This window comes from Eleginops maclovinus, chromosome 23 (genome assembly GCF_036324505.1).
Source record: "Eleginops maclovinus isolate JMC-PN-2008 ecotype Puerto Natales chromosome 23, JC_Emac_rtc_rv5, whole genome shotgun sequence".
NCBI classification, from domain to species: Eukaryota; Metazoa; Chordata; class Actinopteri; order Perciformes; family Eleginopidae; genus Eleginops; species Eleginops maclovinus.
Window position 1 is genome coordinate 19,294,170 of NC_086371.1, and position 13,173 is coordinate 19,307,342.

Sequence of the window (13,173 nt, forward strand, 5' to 3'; positions counted from 1 at the left end):
AAGGATTTTGCTTCAGTGTGATGAAGTACCCGGCTAAGTCGGGTATTTAGCAAAGTATAAATCTGCCGTCTGGTTACTTTGTCTATACCAAGTTTCTCAGTTGAATTTCCAGTAAAACAATACAGTTTAAATCAATATCAAGCTGTGAAATTACATCAATTTGCCAATCCCAATTTTTCAAGTGCAGTAGTTTTAAATAAATATTTTTATTCACACAAACAGTTATCCAAGTAGTGAGAGCACAAACAAATAACAACGAATTATGAAATGACACCACTTTGGATTTTAAAAGAGCCTCTGATATTTCTCAGCTGTTTTTCTACCAGACTCCCATAAAGTAATCACAGAGTGAGAATGTGTTTGAAATTGGTATGTAAGTACATGGTCGGGGTAAAATGCTTCAAGTAAACAAGCTGGCTTTGTTTAGATATCCTTGGACACAACATTTGGTTCGCATCACACGTCTCACTTTTAGACACAGTTTTATTCAATATGTGGACGTCTATATCCTGAATCTGACAGGACACAGTACACAGATGTGTTACTCTCTAAACATTCCCCCCATCCCCAGTGTGGTTGTTTTGACCGAATCAGACACTGCCCGGCCTCTGAGAGGAACATCTGCCCTCCGCCATGATCTGATTCCTGATTCCAGCTGCTTCTCAACAAGTCCGATATAAACTTGCTGAGTAGTGTGTGTGTGTGTGTGTGTGTGTGTGTGTGTGTGTGTGTGTGTGTGTGTGTGTGTGTGTGTGTGTGTGTGTGTGTGTGTGTGTGTGTGTGTGTGTGTGTGTGTGTGTGTGTGTGTGTGTGTGTGTGTGTGTGTGTGTGTGTGTGTGTGTGTGTGTGTGTGTGTGTGTGTGTGTGTGTGTGTGTGTGTGTGTGTGTGTGTGTGTGAGAAGCTAACAAGCTGCTGATGCTAGCAAGGTCTGAGTCGCTACAAATTCAGCAGATACAGTGAAAAATACCCACAACCGCCTCGGAAAAACAGTGGTGCATTATCTTTCCATGTAGGTCAATTTGAGCATCCAACAGCGCGGGATTGCAACACCATCGCTAAATGACAACACGTCTGCATGAAGGCAAACAACACAGTCTTTTTGCACTAAACGATTAACCGAGAGAAAATAAATCCCTGAACTCGCATTAATGAAAGTTGAAAGGGAATGTCTGATTCGATGAAAGTTCTAGGAAACTTCCCCTCATCTCGAATCCTGTTCCTCGACTTCGCCAGAGCCAGTCGCTCATTTCCCAAAACGGTCCGAACAAGCTGTCACTCACAAACGATGTGTCCTAAAAACCCTGTTAGAAAAAGACGATGTTGGCCCAGCTGCTACTGCTTTTAAAATCTATTTCTGTGACGGAAGTTTTGATTCATATAGTGCCCATCTAACCCAGGAACTATTAGTGGAAAGGACGTGAGAAATTAGAGCGACGACAGGAACTTTGATTTAGCAGCTTTGTTCTACTTTAATGTTAGATTTTGTCCCTGAAAACGAAACAATTAGAGCTGCCGCCGACAGTTATCTTTAATATTGATTAATATACGGATCATTTTATTGACAAATCCATGAATTGAAAATATTAGTTTGTAATTTCTTGAAGCCAAAAAAATTGTTATACAACATATGTTCATTTACACACAAGTACTGACCTTAAGTACAATGGAAAGGTACTTTACTTGAAGTACACGTGTATTAGACAGCTATAGTTACTTCTTACTTAAAAAAACCACATGAGTGAATTATAATGTATAGTTGCACATTAAAAAAACGTACCAGTATTTAACATAAAATTGAAAATATCTAAAATAAAAAGTTAAAATTAGCTCCACCTTGAGCAACTATTTAGCTAAAAATGATACTTATTCATGATTGAATCAGTCATAAAAATACAATAAACTTAAACTCCAATAAACACTTACATTTCCCTACAATAAGGACCCTTACTTTTGAAACTTTAACAACATCGACAACAGAAAACATTTTTCTGATAATGTATTTACATAGTTTGAACTATGTCATATTTTCAACGTAAGACTTTTACTTGTTACAGAGGATTTTCATAGCTTGGTGTCACTTCCTTCGCCTAAATAATGGATCTCATTTCATCTTCCATCGCCATTTTTAAACCGTTGGATGACAATCAGCAAACCATGTGACAAAGGAAAACATTGATTCCTAATGAACCAACTAATCATTCAACTGTAAAATTAGCAGCCTGGGAAAAGAGGTTTATGGACTATATGTGCTAAAAGGATTTATTGATTTGTTGAACAAATGGTTGACAGGAAATGAATAACCCCAATCTATTATATATACGTTTGAGTAAATCATAGAGCTACTTCTAGCTTTTTTTCTTTTTTTTTAAAGATATTTTTTGGGGGCTTTTTGCCTTTAATCGGATAGGACAGTGGAGAGTGACGGGAAAGTGGGAGAGAGAGTCGGGATGGGATCCGGAAAGGACCACAGGTCGGGAATCGAACCCGGGTCGCCGGCGTACGGTGCAGGTGCCCCAGCCAGTTGCACCACGGCCGGGGCCCTAATTCTAGCTTTTGACATGGAAACTGCAGCTTTCTCTGCGGTATTTATTCAGAAATGTAATATATTTGTTGATCAGGCCAACTAAGTAATTTGAAGATAAAGAAGCAGTCAGTATTTGCGGCTCCAGAGACTCTACCTTCGGCCGCCACGCTTGATGTTGTTTGACTTGTCTAAATATAAAATGGGGCTCTTGTTGGCCCTGACCTCAGATGCTATTGTGTTTAAGCCACATTTCCTCTGCCTCTTCAGCTGAATGCCAAAACTTCCTGCAGCCAAGTGCGAGTACCCATACTGTGTCCACTCGTGCACCTTTGCACTTTGCTCTATGGATCATATTCCAGTGACTCACCCCGCCAACATTCTTTGCGTTGTACTTTCTTGCAGCGACACTCCCCTGCTTTATCATGATTACTCATCCGTTTGTGGGAAATGATGCGCCCTAACACGTCAATATCTAATTGTACTTAAAATGGCTGGTGTTCCGTCTTTTGTCTTTATAAAAAATGTAAAAAGTAAGAAGGAAGTGAAATTGATTGCAGGGGAAACACAGGGGGAGCCCATATTTTATACATCCATCTCTGTTCGGCGCTCTCTTTCTCCTCCAGCACATCATGTCACTGTGCTCATTAGAAATATGTTGACTCACCGCCTCATCTCTCCCTCTATCTCCCTCCAACTGTCTCCCTCTCTACTGTTGCTCCATCATTGTCTCCCTCACTCTCCCTCCTCCTCTTCCTCCCCCCCCCCCCCCCCTCCTTCTGGCAGGCTGGCAGTTCTGAGGTAGTTGCTGTCTGCATAGCTAAGGGAAATGTCAGCAGTACACACAGAAAAATGGGTCAGAACATTAGAACGCTCCCTGCACATGCTCAGTGTTCGGTTGACACACTGTGTTGGGGCTATGTGCGAGTGAATCAGATCACTGTGTATCCGCTGCCGTACGTGAATGTTCCCACTTCTCACTCCTGTCTCTTGTCATTAATTATTGACGGAGCACAACAGCTCTCGGCTAGGTTCACCACTGCTGCAATCAGAATGGAGCAATGCGGTGGTCTGGACATGGAGAAGAAAGGAGGAGGGGATATTGTTAATAGTGAGGTTATGTTCCTCTCGAAATAAAGAAAGATATTTCCGCTTTGTCTTATTTCCATATTATTTTTCATATCTTCCAGACATCTCACACAGAATAATTTCCCTACCGATTCGAGCTGAAACTGAGGTGGAAATATAAAATAATCTGTCAGGCCCGCCTCACTCACACACACAGATGCACGGTCACACAAAGTTGCCACAAGAGACTCAAATGTAAATTGCCTCCTTACATGCACTCCTCTCTATTTCACACACACACCCCTCTGAGCAGGCCTTGGGGCAGATGCAGATAAGGCCTGATGGAAGAGCAGCATCTGATAGTGTGCTGTGGAATCCATCTGACCGGCTTCAGTAATAGTTTATAACCGTCCCCGTCTGCCGGCCCTGCTCTCGTAAAAGACGCGCTGCGGACCCACCGGTGTTTACCGCACAAAGACTTCAAAGTGCGTGTGCTAAAATCACAACAGACAGACAGATAAACTGTCTGTTTCCTTAGCTTTCCCCCAGAGCTTATACAACCCCCTCCTCTCCTCGTCCCTAACTCTTCCTGTCCTGCTATTCTCTCCTTTTCAGAAGTGTGTTTCTTCAAGTCAGAGTTAAATCCAGAGCAATAAATAAGACATATTATGGCCTTTTAACGTGATGAATAATGTAAAACAATAAAAAGTTAATATATAACTACTTTACCCTCATTCTGCCATGCCTAAGTGTATTGTAAGTATATGTGTGGGCTTATGTGTGTGCACTGGCGTGTGTGTGTTATACACTCTCATGAATGTGTCAGCGTTGGAAATGCCTGTCTGAGTGTTTGCTGAAGGAGCTGCTGATGTAGATGTGAGCTCATTTTTTACGACAGGACAGGGATACTGGCGTGTTTCGCAGGCATTCGCTGACTTGTCCTTCCTTTTTCTGCTTTCATCTTCACTTCTGAAACAAATTCAACACATGCAAAGACAGCCTTCTCTGAGCATGAAAGATATATGGAAAGATAATAAAAAACAATCCTTGCAGATGCAGAGGGACAAGTCATTGTAATTCAGTGCATGCAGCTCGCCAAGGCTGAGTTTCTGTGTGTTTTTTGTTTCCCACAGTCCCGAACGCAGCGAACCCTGCAGTGCCGGAGGGTCCAGAGGACAACGCCATACCGGAGTCCAGTCCCAGTCCACCCGACAAGGGACCAATTGGCCCCGATATGCCAGGAAACCCTGGTGAGCAGATTGACACACAAGCATGAGACCCAGAAACTGCAGCTTCAGACTCCTTACAGAATGCCTACTAGGTTCTAGAGAGCAAATATTTTAGCAAAATAAAGGTTTTTTAGGGGTAAAAAGATGAATATTCACAGCCTCAAGTCTTATTCTAATAATTCATCGCAGTTAGCCTGAAAAGAGAAAATAAAAATCATGTTTGAGTCTCCCAAAGTAAGCTTTCTCTCGCATGGCTTTTTCACGCCGCAGGCATTCCTTTGATATCTGTGGGTCAACATGCAAAAAAGATGTTAAAACAATATAATACAGAGTGAAAAAATACTTTCCAAACTGAAGCTCACAATGCGACATCAAGAAGACACACCCGAAACAAATACAGCTCACCAAAAGTTACTTTCTTTCATTCAAACTGTACACAAAACACGTGCTGCACCCAAGGAGACTCAAAGACATTCCCCTTTGTTATATATCTTCTTAAACCTTATTTGAATTGCAAATAATTGCAGATTAAAAGCAGAGATAATTGAAAGAGTCATTCCAGCCCCCTCGGAGGCTCTGGGCCCTTCTTGTTTCCTGTTTTCACCGGCACCTTTCATAACTTCCTTCAACCGAAGGGACCACTACTCAACTTTTTGACTTATTCCACAACTTTGCACGCAACAAAACTTCCCCCAAGTACAGCCTGTCCCAATGTGATAAGCTCCCCTCATTTAATAATTGCTTATTTGACATTAGTTGCTCTATAAAAAGATTGCCTAATATCATTTTTTCGCCATACCCGGGCTTTTACCTGTCTACCATTGTTAGATCAGGGATTATGTCAAGTGAAGAAGTGGAGGGTGGAATGAAGGACGTGTCAGTGCGGTTTGAGGGGCTGATATTTCAGGAATGAAATGTCTGACAGCCTCGCTCCGGCTCTCTCCGTGCAGCGCACAGAATGTACGAAATTCCTTGCGCCTCTGATTTCAGAGATAAGCTTGGAATCGGTAGCTCTCAGTGATGTCATTTGGTCGTGATAAGGCACCCGCCTCAATAAATGGTTAAGTGCGGAGTGGTCAGCCGACTGAGGAGACACAGTCATTAGTGGGGATGGTAGTCTCCGGAGGTATGAGGCTTTGTGTGCCTGCCGGGACAGGGGGGGGTCATGGACAGTAAAGAGGTGGTGGGAGGAGGTGAGTGCTGCTCTTTGGCAGCAGCTGCATGCATACATGGAAAACAGATTTGGTTCTTCTCAGATTTCAGTCACTAGAGGAGCCAGTCAAAGCCCCCACTTCTCCTCCCCACCCCATCCTGAGCCCCTTAGACAAAAAAGATTAAATAAAATCAGATGTTAAGATATGCCTTCCTCTTTTTTTTTTTTATCATATCTGACTTGGCATTTTCCGTACAAATCTTGGGTTGTGCATGTTTCCAAGGCTCAATCTTATCGGAGCGGAGATCTTTGTCATGTTGAGTGATGTTTGCAGATTTCATTAGGAGCCTATTTTGAATAAGCTAATTCAATTAGATAACATCAATGGGGCCATTATGTCATGTAGAGCAAACAACAAACAGGGATATGATCACAGTTGATTTAGGCACAGAACAGTAAGATCTGAACATGACAACGCTGGCTCACTGAAAATTATATTACTGCTGTGATTGTTCGGAAGCCTTTTAGGGACTGTATGAAAATGATTGGGCTGGGGAGGGGTGCTGACTCTTATTCCCTACCCCTTCTGTTACAATGAAACTGCATTATCTCAGAATAATATATTTATTGCAAACTTAACAAAATTATGAAAACACAGCCCCTCTCTTTTTGTTTAAAACAAGCTGTTACATAAACAGTTTTTATAGCCTCAAAATATGTGAGCAGGGAACAGCTCTGTGCCGGGCAGTTTGTGCGCTGCCATATTTCCCCCCGCCCCCAGTCCTCTGCGCTGGTCAAAATGCACCTTTATGGCTCACATGGAAGCCATCTATTTGATGTGCCTATTTGGTCCCTTTTTATATATAATAAATATCACAGATATGAAATAAAACTAAAAGGGCACTCAGAGAGCCCAGACCTCCGCCAAGGCTGTCTCCATAAGTGAAAAATAATGTGTATCCACCCTGTGTTTTTGATCTGCTCCAAAATGTAATGGGTTCTTCATTGGCCCGTGCTACACTGTTTTACTGTGTTTCAAGAAAATCGGGCCATCAGTTTTTCCGTTATACTGCTGACAATCAGACAAACCAATAAAATGACCAGAAAAAACAATTTGGCGGAGGTCATAAATATGGGGTAAAGAAAAAGATAAAAGCTTGCGTTATCCTCCAAAATAAGTAAGGCTGCCCTTCCTTCAGCAAAAATAAAATAACAATACCCTTCCTGATCCCCCTTAGTAATTTATGTGCAGTCCTTAAGCCCTCTCTTTTTTTCTCTCTCTCTCTCTTTAGACACCATAAATCAGGGCCAACCCGATTCTTCGGGCAACTCGGACAGCTTCCTCAACTCCAAATTGGCCTTGTTCTCCACCATCGCGGCCGGCTGCATCATCTTCCTCCTGCTCATCCTCCTCCTCGTCATCTTGCTAATCAAGATGCGCAAGCGCTCCAGGAAACACGCCCACTCGCAGCCCCGCCCCTCGGCGCTGTCACTCAGCACACTGTCCAATCCCAAGATGCCCGGCGGCACGGCTGGCACGGAGCCCAGTGACATCATCATTCCGCTGCGGACAGAGAACAACTACTGCCCTCACTACGAGAAGGTGAGCGGTGACTATGGCCACCCCGTCTACATTGTCCAGGAGATGCCGCCGCAGAGCCCTGCCAACATCTACTACAAAGTCTGACGAGCTCCGCTCAGCCAGCCACATAGCCGGGAGAGAGAATGAGAGGAGCGCTTGATTTATGTTCTTGGGAAGAACACTTTCCTTTGCATTTTGGGGACTTGATGCTTCTTCAAGCCCGTGTTATTTCTACCACCTGCTGCACAAATCTGGAGAGACACGCACTGACATGGGGTCGCGAGCTGACTGCTGAGAAAGGTTTATTCTGTTTGTTTGGGGTGTCTGACAATCCCCACCTGCCCCTCATCCTCCCCCTCACCACCTTACTACCTTCTATATCTCCCCACTGTGCTCCAACAAGGGGGGGAGGCGGGGCTGGAGCGAACCAACAGATGGGACTCCAGCTTCCTGGTCCGCTGTCCCCTTTAACGGGCAGGATATAACTTATCTCAGTTCCCTGAAGTACAGTCTGTGCAACACCCAATTAAACACACCATAGCAGCACACTAGCCAGAAACAAGCAGACACAGGTCCCAAACGCCGCTCAGCCTGCAGTTCAGGTGCTAGCGTTAAAAAAACGAGTGTGTGTTTGTGTCTGCGTGCATGTGTGTTAGTAGTCAGGGCTCCGTGCTGGGCCAGGAAACTCTCCAGATAGCTCAGGTATCAGACACAGTGTGTGAAATAACGTGTTCCCTCTCCCCTTCGCACCTCTGATGTTTGCCTTACTTACTATTTTTGATGGAGGATTTCCTTGAAAACCCTGATTCAGTTCACAAAGCAGTTGTATTTTGTTAGACTTTTCCTACAAGTGCACAATGTATAGAGTTGAATAGATCATCATTACTCTATCTTATCACCACCACCACCCACGACATCCATTAAGTCATCTGATATTTTTCCCGAGAATGCACCTTGACCCTGACTGTTAATGTCGAGGTTTGTTTGTGTGTGTGTGTGTGTATCCTGGAAAAACTCCCTTCTCCGCTGGTCTGATTTCAGCTTTATCATTACTCTGTTATTTACGACCTACTTGTGTGTATTTAAAGGTGTGTCCTCTATGTGTGTGTGTGGGTTTGGGCATGTCCAGACCAGTCCTGTATCTGGGCAGAATTTCTGGCTAAGAGGAAGAACACTGTTACTGTATCGTAAAAGTTCAAAAACAAGACAGACAGACAGGCAGACAGACAGACAGACACAGACAGACAGACAGACAGACAGACAGACAGACAGACAGACAGACAGACAGACAGACAGACAGACAGACAGACAGACGTGCTGACAAACAGACAATCCCGAGGTCTTATTAAACCCTGCCACCATGTCAGTGCTCCAGTTGGCTCCCAGCAAAGGTGTTTTTGAGGTTTAGGGTAGATGTTTATCCAGACAGCAGGCAGGTTGATATTTGTTTGTTCTTTCTTCTGATGCTCCGATGTCTCAAACGGTTGGATCAGTGCCTGCTGCTGCCTGGGCGGGGTGGGCGTAGGTTGTGTGGTCGCCACTGATTGGCTGGCCTACATAGGTAAGACGCCCTATATATGAGTTGGGTAGCGAGCTATGGCTGAACATTGGGATATAGTATTGCGAGATGCCAATTGGCTGCCATCTGTAGATGAGTCAGTGGTGTCGCCAGCGTGTGACTAATCTCTGTGCCATCTCTGTGCCCACACTCACCAGCCCGGGGAAAAGTGAGAGTGGCGCATAGAGGATAAAATGTTCCTGTGACTTGGCTATAACCTGAGAGGAAGATGGCGGTGCAGATGGGGATAAGGGGTGGGGGGAGTGATGGGTGCGGTGGTGGACGGGTGGGTAGAGGTGTTTTAGCATTATTTTTTTCCATCCTCTCCCCAGTTGTGCTGTGAATAAAAATGCTGTGCAGAATATTCCTCAGTCAAGGTGTAGAGCTGGTGAGGACACTGCAGCTCAGCTATCTCACAGCCCAGGGCAGCGGCACCGAGACAGGATTTACTGCGGCTGGATGTGTGCACACCGAAGCTCGCTTTTAGGGGATGGAACCTGTCTATGTGCACATGTAGGTGCTTTCGACGAGCTCATTTCTGCTTATGATTGCAGTTTTTCTGCATGTGTGTGTATAAATGCTTCTGTGGTCTAGCAGCCCAGCAGATTTGTTTTTTGGGGACTGGAACTCCAAACTGTGTGGCTGCCAGAGTACGGAGCGCCGCAGTCCTGGTTAATGATGTGTGAGAGGAGAGGGGAGCAGATAAGGACAGCTATTCCTCAGCACGCACACTCGAGCTGACGTTTGACGCACACGTGCACACAAACACGCACAGACACGCCGAGACTGACGGGTCCAGGTTTTATCTCCAGTCAAACGGTCAGGCTGCCTGGTGAATGTTTATTCCCCGGCAGAGACACCAATCACCCGCTGCCACATACTGTTGCCATCCACGGATATACACTGCTGAGTTAAAAGGCAGCCCTGCTTGAACACTCGGGGAAGACTCCAGTGGCTTTTGCGTGTCGTTAACCTCGGAGTTAACAGCCTAAACAGCTGCTCGTGCTTTAGTGGTCCTGTGTTTTAACTCAGCATGCAGCCCTCAGCGGCCCTCTGTGAAACACATTTAAATCAAATATTTTTGTTTCGGATCAGTGCGCATCCATTCACCTACAGCGGCCAAGGGAGTCATTACCAAATTACCACCATATCTTATTTTTATCCATACCAGTGACCACTCAATGTTATTCAATTTTGTTTGGGGAGAAAAAAAAAAGAAAAATGAAATAACAGAGATGTAAATATATGGATAGAGCCCAATTTAAGATGTAATTTCACCTGAACACTGCTCATCAGAAGAATTTAAGATTAGATTTTTGTAATGGAGGATGTTTGTAAATAGTTGTCTTTTTAAAGTGTGTTTTGTATGAATCCTTGCATTTTGTCTCTGTTTGCAATATGTTTTTATTTTCTTTTAGAGTTAAACTGAATATTGCAACGGACACAAGCTGTTTTTTTGCAGCGTCCAGTATTGTCAAAAAGTCTTTGTTACCACACGTGTTAAAGATAAAAAAATAACTGGGGTTCAGAGTTTTTACATCGCCATTCAACAGAATTGTAGTTGCTGTAGAGAAACTGTTCAGGACTGAAGCTTTGTCACGGAGTAGCTTTGAAATGGATAGGTCATTTAAACTATGGATGATAAGGCTCCTTCCCTGTTGGAGACAGCACTTAACTCTGCGTATGAAGACTGTGTTATTCCACTGCCTTTGAGTTCCCTACACCTTCCACTCCATTATTAGATGTAACAAAACATTTTGGTCCAGAAAGATTAATCTTTTCTCATTTTTAATAAGTCTATCGGGCTTGACGGAGAGAGACGTAGAGCGAGGGGGAGAGAGGAAGGAGAAAAGAGGCCACGTATGAGAGTGTGACCGTTCTGCGCTCACCATAAATCATCCGCTTTACTCCACTCATTATCTCCCAGGCGGTCCTTTGTTTTAAAGTTGCTCTCTCCCTCCTAATTTAGCACAAGGATGTTGGTCGCTCATGGTATGAGCCTCTCACTGTAGGTTGATTTCTGCTATTGTTCAAAGCCACAGTATTATTTTTCAATGTGCATGTGTAAGCAGAACCTGTTGAATTTGTTTCCTTTTGTTTGAATCATAACTGTCAAGTTTTGTTATTTTATTTTTTTGCCATTCACTTCTTTTGCCGCTTCTCAGCGTAACATATTGGCACCAGCTACAATGGAAAATAATGTTCCACCAGTTTGGAAATTACCGCATATTGATAAATAAAATTTTTCCCATGGAACTTGTTCTGGAGAGATGTTCTTTCTTTCTTACTTTTTTGTGTTTCCTTCAAGCTTAACAAATGTGGGTAAAAGATTTAATTTACCAACTCACTGACCACCCTGGTACATCATGGGCTTAAACCAGCCGCCCACGCTCACTGCACTTCCTCACTGCACATTCAACCACCCCACACACACACACACACCTCAGGGGTCAGTGCTGCACAGATGGGTTTGTTCTGATACATTAGTCAGATTGAAATCACAAGCAGGCTTCATAAATTCATATTCGGGGAGTATTGACACGCCTTTTTGCATAGTAACTAATACCCGTATCAACCCGCTCTGGCCTGGTGTCCTCCAGAATTACATTTCTTCATACATGATTAAATATGATTGGCTGCACTCGACATTTCCATTGCATTTGTCTGAAATTACAGTCCACATTTAGCCAGCTGAGGAACAATCTCCAAGTCCTTGGTGAAAGCAGAGATGGCATGAAATGTTATTAAAGTAATCAGGAATTTTCTCTTGACAAACATATCAGTGTTTGTGGGTATGGTTTTCGTGTGGCTGATGATGCGAGCAGAGACAGAATGGGCGAGTGAAGAGACTGATGGCAGGACAGAGAAAGTAAGGGCAACAAGAGACATAATGCGCCTGTGGCTTGACTGTCCCCCCCCCCCCCCTCACTCACACCCCCATCCTCACCGATTCTCTCTCTGCGCCTTGGGGCAGGTACGTTCATCTGGTTTCCTGGCTCCGTCCCGAGACGCCCCCATAGATCCACGTTACTGTGGGTTTATTAAAACCTTCCCCCCACTGAGCTTCTGTGTGTGACTGCATGTTTAACTGTGAATGTGAATGTCTGTCTGTGTGAGAGAGAGAGTCTGTTTGTGTGTTTGTGTCTCTGCATTTGCCAAAGGGCTCTACTGTTGTTCTGCAACAGAGTCGACATAACACAAATCAGGAAATATTACTGTTACAACATGAACTGCAGCATTTTGCTCCTCATGTTTTAATAAATGCACCTTCTAGATAAGTATTCTCATTAAATATAGCTTGATATTAAATGTTCTAGTTGATTCAACAGGTCAACATAATGTATATATTGTTTTTGCTGTATTTTTTGCTTATCATCCTTAGCACCTTACAACATCATTCAAGGTTGTCTTTTCAAAGCAAATCTCTTTGTTTCAGAGTGTAATTAATCACCACCATGCTAAATATGGACAGCTGTACTCATACATTAGTTACGATTACATTACTTAAGACCACAAACTTGCAAAATGACAACTCTGCTAAATGGCCAAAAATTAAGCAACTGCAAAAGCCCGAGACATAGCAATTTAGCTAACATTACCAACCTGGTTTTGTTGCCTTCCAGCACTGCTTTGCTTTTAATGAGGCACAAGCGCAACTACCCCCCTCAGCAGCCAACAAACCCCTCCCAAGGCCCGAAAATATCCTTCCAGCACTCCAAAGATACTGTGCCAGCGATGAATTCTCTGTCTTAGCAGCACGGCTGTCTGAACTAACCCCTAACTAGCTAACGGCATCTACTGTTAGCAGCAGTTAGTGTCACTTTAGCAACAAGCTAAGCTATCTACCCATCAGCAAACTAAATAAATCACGGCGAATCCAGGCAGAGCAGCCAGAGGACATCAGAGGGAATAAAATGAAACATTTTCTCCATAAAATATCAACTTCTTATGCTCTCCTCCTGGGGGATTGTACGACCGGAGTTACACAGTGCAAGGGCGCAAAGTGGGACTGACAGAGGCCCCATTCTCCCTATTACAGTCTGTGTAGATTTTGAAGCCGT

The 13,173-nt window shown here is 43.8% G+C and overlaps 1 protein-coding gene across 1 annotated transcript in view; it reads left to right on the forward strand.

Moving 5' to 3' along the window:
* efnb1 (ephrin-B1) overlaps nucleotides 1-11,373 on the forward strand; it is a 57,683-nt gene extending 46,310 nt beyond the window's left edge. Inside the window, exons 4-5 of the mRNA XM_063876628.1 lie at nucleotides 4,724-4,840; nucleotides 7,265-11,373. Coding sequence (XP_063732698.1) covers nucleotides 4,724-4,840; nucleotides 7,265-7,659 — 512 coding nt within the window. The 3' untranslated portion in view covers nucleotides 7,660-11,373. The remainder of the gene's footprint in view (nucleotides 1-4,723; nucleotides 4,841-7,264) is intronic.
* Nucleotides 11,374-13,173: the final 1,800 nt, after the last annotated feature.